The sequence below is a fragment of the Tachysurus vachellii genome, chromosome 2 (genome assembly GCF_030014155.1).
Source record: "Tachysurus vachellii isolate PV-2020 chromosome 2, HZAU_Pvac_v1, whole genome shotgun sequence".
Classification (NCBI taxonomy): Eukaryota; Metazoa; Chordata; class Actinopteri; order Siluriformes; family Bagridae; genus Tachysurus; species Tachysurus vachellii.
Window position 1 is genome coordinate 2,249,252 of NC_083461.1, and position 13,232 is coordinate 2,262,483.

General features: G+C 36.8%; 3 protein-coding genes across 3 annotated transcripts; all 3 read right to left on the minus strand.

The window, feature by feature from the left end:
• Window positions 1–1,877: 1,877 nt before the first annotated feature.
• On the minus strand, window positions 1,878–2,720 carry LOC132842052 (ankyrin repeat domain-containing protein 9-like). The gene has a single exon (XM_060864759.1). The coding sequence runs from the start codon at window positions 2,718–2,720 to the stop codon at window positions 1,878–1,880; it is 843 nt and encodes a 280-aa protein (XP_060720742.1).
• A 2,415-nt stretch (window positions 2,721–5,135) lies between these two features.
• LOC132842053 (ankyrin repeat domain-containing protein 9-like) lies at window positions 5,136–5,978 on the minus strand. Its single transcript, XM_060864760.1, has one exon. The coding sequence runs from the start codon at window positions 5,976–5,978 to the stop codon at window positions 5,136–5,138; it is 843 nt and encodes a 280-aa protein (XP_060720743.1).
• A 3,237-nt stretch (window positions 5,979–9,215) lies between these two features.
• Window positions 9,216–10,058, minus strand: LOC132842054 (ankyrin repeat domain-containing protein 9-like). Its single transcript, XM_060864762.1, has one exon. The coding sequence runs from the start codon at window positions 10,056–10,058 to the stop codon at window positions 9,216–9,218; it is 843 nt and encodes a 280-aa protein (XP_060720745.1).
• Window positions 10,059–13,232: the final 3,174 nt, after the last annotated feature.

The following is a 13,232-nucleotide window of genomic DNA, read 5'->3' on the forward strand; positions in this document are numbered from 1 at the left end:
TTGACACCCCTGCTGTAGATATTTCTATTTTTGATCAGTATTTTGACCGTTTTACTCCCCTTCAAGAGACTGACTTATTTTCACTGATTTCTTCTTCAAAATGATCAACCTGCACACTGGATCCCTTACTGGTCTCTGATCAGGGTTGTGTCTCTTTGCTGGTGTTACTTGATCTTAGTGCAGCTTTTGATACCATTGACCATTATATATTACTTGATAGGCAGTAACATGTTGTTGGTGTTAAAGGGACAGCCCGCTCCTGGATCAGGTGTTATTTGACTAAATGGTGACCACTCTAAACAAACTAAGGTAATGTTCGGTGTTCCGCAAGGTTCTGTTTTAGGCCCATTGCTTTTCTCCTTATATATGCTGCCCCTTTGTGCAATTATTCATAAACATGGTATTGGCTTCCACTGTTATGCTGATGACACACAGCTATATGTTTCAGCTCAGTCAGATGTGAGTCACCAGCTTAATAAGATTGAAGATTGTGTGAAGGACATTAGACAGTGGACGCTTACTAACTACCTCCTGCTTAACTCTGACAGACAGAGGTTCTTGTACCAGGACCACAGGCAGCCAGAAGTAAACTTTCTGATTATAGAGTAACTCTGGATGGTCTTTCTATTGCATCATGTACAGCAGTAAAAGACCTCGGTGTGATTATTGATACAGGTCTCTCATTTGAAGCTCACATAAATAATATCACAAGGGTCGCCTTCTTTCATCTCAGAAATATTGCTAAGATAAGAAATATGATGTCATTACATGATGCAGAAACACTAGTTCATGCATTTGTTACCTCTAGGTTGGATTATTGTAATGCTTTACTGTCTGGATGTTCCAGTAGGAGCATAAACAAGCTCCAGTTAGTCCAGAACACAGCAGCTAGAGTCCTAACTAGAACCAGAAGATATGAACAAATCCTCATTGCATTGGCTTCCAGTCAAGTTTCACATTGATTATAAAATACTATTATTAACCTATAAAGCACTTAATGGTCTCGCGTCACAGTACCTGAGAGATCTTTTATGTTTTTATGATCTGTCATGCCTACATCGATCAAAAGATGCAGGCTATTTGGTAGTACATCAAGTACTAAAGTCTCCAGCAGGGGGCAGAACTTTTTCTCACAGAACCCCAAAGTTATGGAACAGACTTCCAATTAGTGTTTGGGACTCAGACACAGTCTCAGTGTTTTAAGTCCAGGATAAAAACACATTTGTTTAGTTTAGATTTTTATGAATAGCTTTTCTTAGGTAAAGGAGTATTGAAAATTTTCATTTAAACGTTTTTAAAAAATTATTAATTATTTTTAACTTTTATTGTATATATTCCTTTATTTATTTTTATCCTTTTTTTCTTCTTCTTCTTATTAGATATTTATTTCTTTTTTATCTCTCTTCGGTTTCCATACCTCTGTAAAGCTGCTTTGAGACAAAGAGGAATTGTTAAAAATGGATTTTTAAAATTTTATGTAACCTTTATTATTTTGTCCACAATAATGTAAATGTCAACAATAATGTAAACATAATAATGGTTACACTTAAATCATGGGAGGAAACACCAAAAAAAAACAGACATTTAGTGGCCAGAATTTCATATAATAAAAATAATAAAATAAATAAATAATAATAATAATAATAATAATAATAATAATAATAATAATAATAATAATAATAATAATAAGAGTCTCTCTTTTTGTAGTCAGTGTTGTAAAAAATAAAACCTTCAAGAAAAACGTGAAATCAGGATTAGTCTTTTAACTTTAGACTGTTTAAATTGATTTAAAAGACAATAAAAGGCACATGCACTCACATTTACATTACAAATTTATGCCAGTCACACAGATACAAATTCGATAAAAAAAGTATGTTTCAGTAGGAGTTCCACCGCATTAAGGGCTGTGATGTAATAGGTTTCAGAGAAGCTGGAATGGGCAGTTCATCCAGCCTTTTAAAAAAGTCTTGAGAAGGTAGTTGAGCCAGAGTTTTTTGCATAGCTATGAGAAAGAGCGTCCCTGGAATTCTTCCAACCAAGTAGTTAAACATCTCCTCTCCCAGAACTTTGGACCAGTACTCTGGATCATTGTTCAGTGAGCTCTTCATTTGGAACCGCACTTCAGGCATGAACATGAGCAGCCTTTCCAGGCACAACATCTTGACACGTGTGTTCCCTTTGGACATCTGTAGCTTTTTGAGAATGAGATCCAGTGGTGTCACACCATCATCAGCCTTAGCTTGTGGTGAAGCCCCACTTCCCAGTAACATTATGACAGTCTCTGGCTGTGACATTGCACATGCCAGATGGAGTGTAGTTCTGCCCTCCTTCATGTGTTTGCATCCTCCTCGGATAACGTAGGACCATAGAGTCGGGATTTTATGTGCCACATGAAGAATGAGAGGCACTATGTCCTTCCTGTTGTAGCGGATAGCCATGTCTAAGTGTGGAACGTATGACTGACAGCCGCAGACATTCTTACCTGTCATGGCAAGAGCACCATCTAAGAACTTATTCAGCAAGTATTGTGCGTAAGCTTGGTGGCCGTGCACGATGGCATTCATCAGTGCCTCAGATGGAGTGTATGTCGGTGGCCGGCTGCCTGCTACCCAGTGCACTATCTTCATCTTGCGCATGTCCTCCAACATCTCCACAGGTACATGTGCACTTACAGCTTGGGTAAATGACAAGAACTTGCGTCCCTTGCACATGCCGTCCATCTTGCCAGGCTACACCAGGTATTATGAGACATATAGTATTGTAATCTTTTACATTCTAGAATTTAGATTTAGAACTTTTGTTCATTCGTCACAAATACGTGCACACGTCACGTTTACTTGTTTATAGCACAAACACTACAGTAATATTTACGTGATTATTGTAGTGTTTGTGTTGATTTACACAATAACACACTACAGTAATATTTACGTGATAATTATTGTAGTGTTTGTGTAATATTACTGTAGTGTGTTATTGTGTAAATAAACACAAACACTACAATAATCACGTAAATATTATGTACACTGTACGACACACACTGAACGAAACACACTATACTCACACTGTACTGCACACACACACACTGTACGACACACACTGTACTCACACTGTACGACACATACACTACAACACACACTGTACGACACACACACTTTCCGACACACTTTACTCACACTGTATGACACACTGTACTCACACTGTATGACACACACACTGTACAACACACACACACTGTACTCACACTGTCTGTACTCATAATGCTGATAACATTTCTATTTTTGATCAGTATTTAGACTGTTTTACTCCCCTTCAAGAGACTGACTTATTTTCACTGATTTCTTCTTCAAAATGATCAACCTGCACACTGGATCCCTTACTGGTCTCTGATCAGGGTTGTGTCTCTGCTGGTGTTACTTGATCTTAGTGCAGCTTTTGATACCATTGACCATTATATATTACTTGATAGGCAGTAACATGTTGTTGGTGTTAAAGGGACAGCCCTCTCCTGGATCAGGTGTTATTTGACTAAATGGTGACCACTCTAAACAAACTAAGGTAATGTTCGGTGTTCCGCAAGGTTCTGTTTTAGGCCCATTGCTTTTCTCCTTATATATGCTGCCCCTTTGTGCAATTATTCATAAACATGGTATTGGCTTCCACTGTTATGCTGATGACACACAGCTATATGTTTCAGCTCAGTCAGATGTGAGTCACCAGCTTAATAAGATTGAAGATTGTGTGAAGGACATTAGACAGTGGATGCTTACTAACTTCCTCCTGCTTAACTCTGACAGACAGAGGTTCTTGTACCAGGACCACAGGCAGCCAGAAGTAAACTTTCTGATTACAGAGTAACTCTGGATGGTCTTTCTATTGCATCATGTGCAGCAGTAAAAGACCTCGGTGTGATTATTGATACCGGTCTCTCATTTGAAGCTCACATAAATAATATCACAAGGGTCGCCTTCTTTCATCTCAGAAATATTGCTAAGATAAGAAATATGATGTCATTACATGATGCAGAAACACTAGTTCATGCATTTGTTACCTCTAGGTTGGATTATTGTAATGCTTTACTGTCTGGATGTTCCAGTAGGAGCATAAACAAGCTCCAGTTAGTCCAGAACACAGCAGCTAGAGTCCTAACTAGAACCAGAAGATATGAACAAATCCTCATTGCATTGGCTTCCAGTCAAGTTTCACATTGATTATAAAATACTATAATTAACCTATAAAGCACTTAACGGTCTCGCGTCACAGTACCTGAGAGATCTTTTATTTTTTTATGATCTGTCACGCCTACATCGATCAAAAGATGCAGGCTATTTGGTAGTACCTCAAGTACTAAAGTCTCCAGCAGGGGGCAGAACTTTTTCTCACAGAGCCCCAAAGTTATGGAACAGACTTCCAATTAGTGTTTCGGTCTCAGACACAGTCTCAGTGTTTTAAGTCCAGGATAAAAACACATTTGTTTAGTTTAGATTTTTATGAATAGCTTTTCTTAGGTAAAGGAGTATTTAAAATTTCAATTTAAACGTTTTAAAAAAATTAATGAAATTATTTTTAACTTTAATTGTATATATTCCTTTATTTATTTTTATCCTTTTTTTTCTTCTTATTATTAGATATTTATTTCTTTTTTATCTCTCTTCGGTTTCCATACCTCTGTAAAGCTGCTTTGAGACAAAGAGGAATTGTTAAAAATGGATTTTTAAAATTTTATGTAACCTTTATTATTTTGTCCACAATAATGTAAATGTCAACAATAATGTAAACATAATAATGGTTACACTTAAATCATGGGTGGAAAGAACACCAAAAAAACAGACATTTAGTGGCCAGAATTTCATATAATAAAAATAATAAAATAAAAAATAATAAAAATAAATAATAAAATAATAATAATAATAATAATAATAATAATAATAATAATAATAATAATAATAATAGTCTCTCTTTTTGTAGTCAGTGTTGTAAAAAATAAAACCTTCAAGAAAAATGTCAAATCAGGATTAGTCTTTTAACTTTAGACTGTTTAAATTGATTTAAAAGACAATAAAAGGCACATGCACTCACATTTACAATACAAATTTATGCCAGTCACACAGATACAAATTCGATAAAAAAAGTGTGTTTCAGTAGGAGTTCCACCGCATTAAGGGCTGTGATGTAATAGGTTTCAGAGAAGCTGGAATGGGCAGTTCGTCCAGCCTTTTAAAAAAGTCTTGAGAAGGTAGTTGAGCCAGAGTTTTTTGCATAGCTATGAGAAAGAGCGTCCCTGGAATTCTTCCAACCAAGTAGTTAAACGTCTCCACTCCTAGAACTTTGGACCAGTACTGTGGATCATTTTTCAGTGAGCTCTTCATTTTGAACCACACTTCAGGCATGAACATGAGCAGCCTTTCCAGGCACAACATCTTGGCACGTGTGTTCATTTTGGAGGTCCGTAGATGCTTGAGAATGAGATCCAGTGGTGTCACACCATTGTGATCCTCAGCTTGTGGTGAAGCCCAACTTTGCAGTAACATTATGACAGCATCTGGTTGTGACATGGCACATGCCAGATGGAGTGTAGTTCTGCCCTCCTTCATGTGTTTGCATCTTCCTCGGATCACGTAGGACCATAGAGTCGGGATTTTATGTGCCACATGAAGAATGAGAGGCACTATGTCCTTCCTGTTGTAGAGGATAGCCATGTCTAAGTATGGAACATATGACTGACAGCCACAGACATTCTTACCTGTCATGGCAAGAGCACCGTCTAAGAACTCATTCAGCAAGTATTGTGCGTAAGCTTGGTGGCCGTGCACGATGGCATTCATCAGTGCCGCAGATGGAGTGTATGTCGGTGGCCAGCTGCCTGCTTCCCAGTGCACTATGTTCATGTTGCGCATGTCCTCCAACATCTCCACAGGTACATGTGCGCTTACAGCTTGGGTAAATGTCAAGAACTTGCGTCCCTTGCACATGCCGTCCATCTTGCCAGGCTACACCAGGTATTATGAGACATATAGTATTGTAATCTTTTACATTCTAGAATTTAGATTTAGAACTTTCGTTCATTCATCACAAATACGTGCACACGTCATGTTTGCCTGTTTATAGCACAAACACTACAGTAATATTTACGTGATTATTGTAGTGTTTGTGTTTATTTACACAATAACACACTACAGTAATATTTACGTGATGATTATTGTAGTGTTTGTGTAATATTACTGTAGTGTGTTATTGTGTAAATAAACACAAACACTACAATAATCACGTAAATATTATGTACTGGATGTTCCAGTAGGAGCATAAACAAGCTCCAGTTAGTCCAGAACACAGCAGCTAGAGTCCTAACTAGAACCAGAAAATATGAACAAATCCTCATTGCATTGGCTTCCAGTCAAGTTTCACATTGATTATAAAATACTATTATTAACCTATAAGGCATTGAATGGTCCCACGCCACAGTACCTGAGAGATCTTTTATGTTTTCGATCAAAAGGTGCAGGCTATTTGTTAGTACCTCAAGTACTAAAGTCTCCAGCAGGGGGCAGAACTTTTTCTCACAGAGCCCCACAGTTATGAAACAGAATTCCAATTAGTGTTTGGGACTCAGACACAGTCTCAGTGTTTTAAGTCCAGGATAAAAACACATTTGTTTAGTTTAGATTTTTATGAATAGCTTTTCTTAGGTAAAGGAGTATTTAAAATTTTAATTTAAACATTTTTTTTAATTAATTAATTTAATTATTTTTAACTTTAATTGAATATGTTCCTTTATTTATTTTTATCCTTATTTTTTCTTCTTCTTATTATTAGATATTTATTTCTTTTTTTATCTCTCTTCGGTTTCCATACTTCTGTAAAGCTGCTTTGAGACAATGGGAATTGTTAAAAGCGCTATACAAATAAACTGAATTGAATTGAAATTGTGTGTGTGTGTATGCATGTGCGTGTGATTGTTTGTGTGTGTGAGTGTGTGTGTGTGTGATTGACTCTCAGTCTAATCTAAATTACACAGACTCATTTTAACAGTAATTTATTTTTTAATTGTCAGTTTGTCTTTATTTTCTTATTTTAGTTTTTTCTTCTTATTGTTAGAATTTAATTAATAATCTGAAAGAAACAATAAAAAACATCTAAACAACACATTTGAATATATTGTGTTGATTTACACAATAACACTACAGTCATGGGCGTAAATTTCATTTAACAGTGGGGGGGGACAATAAATATAAAATTTCTCATGAGCAATTTTCGAAGGGGGACACAAATAATACAGTCAAACATGTCCCCAAAGTGAAAAACCTTGCTTTTATCATTATTATTGTAGCATGGAGACTGCATCATTATGGTTATTTTCAAAGTTTTTCTCAGGTACAAATTTTCCTTTTCTCCGTCATTTTATCTAGTCTATGACACTGCAAGGCAAGTTTATTTATACTGTAGCACATTTCATACACAATGGTAATTCAAAGTCCTTTACATAAAGAAAGTAAAACTATCATAAAAATAATCACAACAATAAAAACAAGGAATTAAAAAAGGTTTAAAATTTTATTTAAAATGAATTAAGACAACGGGGCATGGTGGCTTAGTGGTTAGCACGTTTACCTCACACCTCCAGGGCAGGGGGTTCGATTCCTGCCTCCACCTTGTGTGTGTGGAGTTTGCATGTTCTCCCCGTGCTTTGGGGGTTTCCTCCTGGTACTCCGGTTTCCTCCCCCGGTCCAAAGACATGCATGGTAGGTTGATTGGCATCTCTGGAAAATTGTCCCTAGTGTGTGTGATTGCGTGGGTGAATGAGAGTGTGTGAGTGTGTGTGTGTGTGTGTGTGCCCTGTGATGGGTTGGCACTCTGTCCAGGGTGTATCCTGCCTTGATGCCCGATGACGCCTGAGATAGGCACAGGCTCCCCGTGACCTGAGGTAGTTCGGATAAGCGGTAGAAGATGAAAAGATGAATTAAGACACTTAAGAACAGAATAGAAATTGATTATACAAAAAAAATACAGTGAGGTCAGTTCGGACGTAGCACAGAGCTCATTTAGTAAATGCACAGCTAAACAATATGCTAATTGTGGCCGTTAAGGTTAAGTTAACATTATGCTAAGTCGTCCCAAATAAAAAAATGCATGGGAAACTGCTTTGGCGTGTTAGTTGCAGCACAATATGCAACAAGCTATTGTAAACAAGCTAACGTTAACTAGATAAGTAAGAGTTTAATCGCTAATATAGCAGATTCATGGAAAATTACTTCGGTAATCAGCATTTTTGCCGCAACTAATTTATGAATGAGTTTGCATCAACTACATTAAAGAGAATCGCTTTATTTAAAGTGAATAAAATCCCCTACTTAATGGAGTTCAACATTAACTGAGCCGCAGCCACACACCTGACTTGTGTGTGCAGAGTAGGTGATGAACTGTGAAAGTAGGCAGTGGGTCAAACCACTGTGAGGGAGGGGAGGGGAGGGGGGACTCAACTGTTTCTAAATGCATTTTTTTGCGTTTTTTTTTTCTACCTACACAATTATTTAAGTATACATACATATATTTTTCACAATAGAGAGTGCAATATTTCTTAAATAAATTTTGGGAGGGGACATCCCTCAGATGGGTTTGCACACACGTGTGATTTACACCCATGACTACAGTAATATTTATATGATTCTTAAAAGAATTATACTTTCTGTGCAGCCCGGGACCTAATGACACATGGACTGGCACCCGTCCGTGGCCTGGTGGTTGGAGACCCCTGCACTAAGAGATGGTGGGATGGAGATTTAGAATGGATTTTTAAAATTTTATGTAACCTTTATTATTTTGTGCACAATAATGTAAATGTCAACAATAATGTAAACATAATGATGGTTACACTTAGATCATGGGTGGACAGAACACCAAAAAAACAGACTTGCATATTAAATATTGTTGGTAGACAGAATTTCATATAATAATAAAAATAATAAAAATAAATAAAAATAAATAAAATAATAATAATAATAATAATAATAATAATAATAATAATAATAATAAGAGTCTCTCTTTTTGTAGTCAGTGTTGTAAAAAATAAAACCTTCAAGAAAAACGTGAAATCAGGATTAGTCTTTTAACTTTAGACTGTTTAAATTGATTTAAAAGACAATAAAAGGCACATGCACTCACATTTACATTACAAATTTATGCCAGTCACACAGATACAAATTCGATAAAAAAAGTATGTTTCAGTAGGAGTTCCACCGCATTAAGGGCTGTGATGTAATAGGTTTCAGAGAAGCTGGAATGGGCAGTTCATCCAGCCTTTTAAAAAAGTCTTGAGAAGGTAGTTGAGCCAGAGTTTTTTGCATAGCTATGAGAAAGAGCGTCCCTGGAATTCTTCCAACCAAGTAGTTAAACATCTCCTCTCCCAGAACTTTGGACCAGTACTCTGGATCATTGTTCAGTGAGCTCTTCATTTTGAACCGCACTTCAGGCATGAACATGAGCAGCCTTTCCAGGCACAACATCTTGACACGTGTGTTCCCTTTGGACATCTGTAGCTTTTTGAGAATGAGATCCAGTGGTGTCACACCATCATCAGCCTTAGCTTGTGGTGAAGCCCCACTTCCCAGTAACATTATGACAGTCTCTGGTTGTGACATGGCACATGCCAGATGGAGTGTAGTTCTGCCCTCCTTCATGTGTTTGCATCTTCCTCGGATCACGTAGGACCATAGAGTCGGGATTTTATGTGCCACATGAAGAATGAGAGGCACTATGTCCTTCCTGTTGTAGCGGATAGCCATGTCTAAGTGTGGAACATATGACTGACAGAAGCAGACATTCTCACCTGTCATGGCAAGAGCACCGTCTAAGAACTTATTCAGCAAGTATTGTGCGTAAGCTTGGTGGCCGAGCACGATGGCGTACAACAGTGCCTCAGATGGAGTGTATGTCGGTGGCCGGCTGCCTGCTACCCAGTGCACTATCTTCATCTTGCGCATGTCCTCCAACATCTCCACAGGTACATGTGCACTTACAGCTTGGGTAAATGACAAGAACTTGCGTCCCTTGCACATGCCGTCCATCTTGCCAGGCTACACCAGGTATTATGAGACATATAGTATTGTAATCTTTTACATTCTAGAATTTAGATTTAGAACTTTTGTTCATTCGTCACAAATACGTGCACACGTCATGTTTGCCTGTTTATAGCACAAACACTACAGTAATATTTACGTGATTATTGTAATTTGTGTTGATTTACACAAGAACACACTACAGTAATATTTACGTGATTATTGTAGTGTTGTTGATTTACACAATAACACAAACACTACAGTAATATTCACGTGATGATTATTGTAGTGTTTGTGTTTATTTACACAATAACACAAACACTAAAGTAATATTTACGTGATGATTATTGTAGTGTTTGTGTTTATTTACACAATAACACACTACAGTAATATTTACGTGATTATTGTAATTTGTGTTGATTTACACAATAACACACTACAGTAATATTTACGTGATTATTGTAGTGTTGTTGATTTACACAATAACAAACACTACAGTAATATTTACGTGATGATTATTGTAGTGTTTGTGTTTATTTACACAATAACACAAACACTACAGTAATATTTACGTGATGATTATTGTAGTGTTTGTGTTTATTTACACAATAACACAAACACTACAGTAATATTTACGTGATGATTATTGTAGTGTTTGTGTTTATTTACACAATAACACAAACACTACAGTAATATTTACGTGATGATTATTGTAGTGTTTGTGTTGATTTACACAATAACACACTACAATAATATTTATGTGATTATTGTAGTGTTTGTGTTGATTTGCACAATAACACAAACACTACAGTAATATTTACATGATTATTGTACAATAATCTACAATACTACAATAATCATCGGTGTTTGTGTTATTGTGTATATGAACACAAACACTACAATAATCACGTGAATAGTAATAGCATTGTGATTATTGTGAATATTCACAGTGTAACATGTAGCACAAGGCTTTATTCACACCAGCAACATTCATTAACAAACTGTGGCTCGGCTTACAACTGGCCGTCATGATGAAGGTTTACAGTGAAGTTTTATTAACGTGATTATATGGAAACGTTAATAGTTCGGTGCGAAAAGCGTCTTTACCGATTAACCGTCTCTCTCTCCTCAGCAGCTCCGAGCTAAAGCTCCACTTTGTTAGCTGTAGCTCTGTAAAAGACGGGGCAGTGACGTCACAGCGAGTGTTCGGTTCCGGGGAATAAATTCGACTTCTAATTCTAGATCTAATTCAAATTATAATCCAACTACGTCATTTACTGTATCTTATAGACCACACGATATGTAAGATTATACAGTCCTCACTATTATTATTATTATTATTATTATTATTATTATTATTATTATTATTATTATTATTAGTAGTAGTAGTAGTAGTATTCACAATTATACAATTATTATTATTATTGTTATAATTATTATTGTTATAATTATTATTATTGTTCATAATCATATTATTATTATTATTATTATTATTATTATTATTATTATTATTATTATTATTATATGGACCAAATACAGCTCTCTTTCACATGCCGGTGTTTTCTTTTTATGTGACTAATATAAAATAATGGTGTTTTTTAAACATGGTGTTTTAATAAAGCTGCTCCTGAACACAGACTTTATTCTCATCACTTTTCTGTGGCCCTCATGAGCACTAAACCTTTTTGGTGTGTGTGTGTGTGTGTGTGTGTGTGTGTGTGTGTGTGTGTGTGCGTGTGTGTGTCACTATGTTTAAAAAAGAGTCACTGATGAAGTAAATCGTGCAATTTGTAGACAAAGCGATTCGAGTGGAAATTAAAGAGGATTCAAATTCACGTGGTTTAAAGGTGAGTCAAATTCTTGTGAATCAGTGAATCCGTTTAGACATAAACAGGATGTTAATTGGTTTGAATGTGTGATTGAAGCAGGACGAGTGTTGATATTGATGCTCGCTGTTGTATTTATTAAAAACTCTGAATTAAAGAAGTGAACTCTAAAGTGTGCTCTCTAAAGATGACTGACGTGAAGATGATGAGGAACCAGTGTGGAACAGCTGCAGCAGCTGGAGCGTCCACTCTGAACATCAAATCTGAGCAGAAACCCAAGTGTTTCGGGGACATTGTGGACCTTGTTCTTCATCTGAGTGATGAGTATGCTCGATTTATTCAGTTCACCTAAAGTAGAGTAAATGTTTACATGCTGATTCTCTCTCTCTCTCTCTCTCTCTCTCTCTCTCTCTCTCTCACTTTGTCTTTCTCTCTCTCTCTTTCTTTGTCTTTCTCTCTCTCTCTGTCTCTCTCCCTTTCTCTTTGTCTTTCTCTCTCTTTCTTTGTCTTTCTCTCGCTCTCTTTCTCTTTCTTTTTCTTTGTCTTTCTCTCTCTCTCTCTCTCTCTCTCTCTCTCTCTCTCTCTCTCTCTCTCTCTCTCTCTCTCTCTCTCTGTGTATAAAGGGATTGGATGGCTCTGAGCAGGGGCATGACGAAGAAGGTAAGAGTTTAAGAATTACTAACAATGAATTGATGTAAATATTAGACTGATTTGATTGATCTGGTTAATGAAGAGATGAATCAGGAGTTAACTGACACTGTTGTAATCATCACATCATGCGGCTCTTGGCTCCTTTAAAACTGAGTGTGAACCACAGCAGATATCAGCAACTGGTTTCATTTGGCTGTAATGTCACGGATCACTTTCCATATTCAACAAGCTGCTTTTTTATCTTTTACTTCAGAAGGTCACAAGGGTGGAGTTTGCTGCTGCATGCACTAATATCGTGACAGCGGTGTCATCTGCTGTCGTGCAGCGTTTACTGAAGCCTCTCAGCCAAAGCTTTGGGGTCGAGGCGATTCTCGAGGCGAACAAAAAACTGAAGAAAATGGCAGAGTCAGAATCGAGCGAGGGCTCTGCCTCTGTCGCCTCGTCTCAAAGGTAACTGTTTAATCAGCACCTTCTGACCAATCAGAATCCAAATTCAGCAGCATGGCGGTTAAATGACTAATCACACGAGTTCAACTGGATGTTGAGAAAATGAAATTGAAGTGAAAATAATATTAATCCATGTTATTGTTCTCTCTTTCCTGTGTGTGTGTGTGTGTGTGTGTGTGTGTGTGTGTGCGTGCGTGTGTGTAAAGTTCCCCTATGGAGGTGTCTGATTTCATCTGTCAACTCAGTCAGAAAATTGTCA

Excerpts from the sequence above, each read along its gene's own strand:
- LOC132842052 (XM_060864759.1), bottom strand. The coding sequence starts at position 2,720 with ATGGACGGCATGTGCAAGGGACGCAAGTTCTTGTCATTTACCCAAGCT.
- LOC132842053 (XM_060864760.1), bottom strand. The coding sequence starts at position 5,978 with ATGGACGGCATGTGCAAGGGACGCAAGTTCTTGACATTTACCCAAGCT.
- LOC132842054 (XM_060864762.1), bottom strand. The coding sequence starts at position 10,058 with ATGGACGGCATGTGCAAGGGACGCAAGTTCTTGTCATTTACCCAAGCT.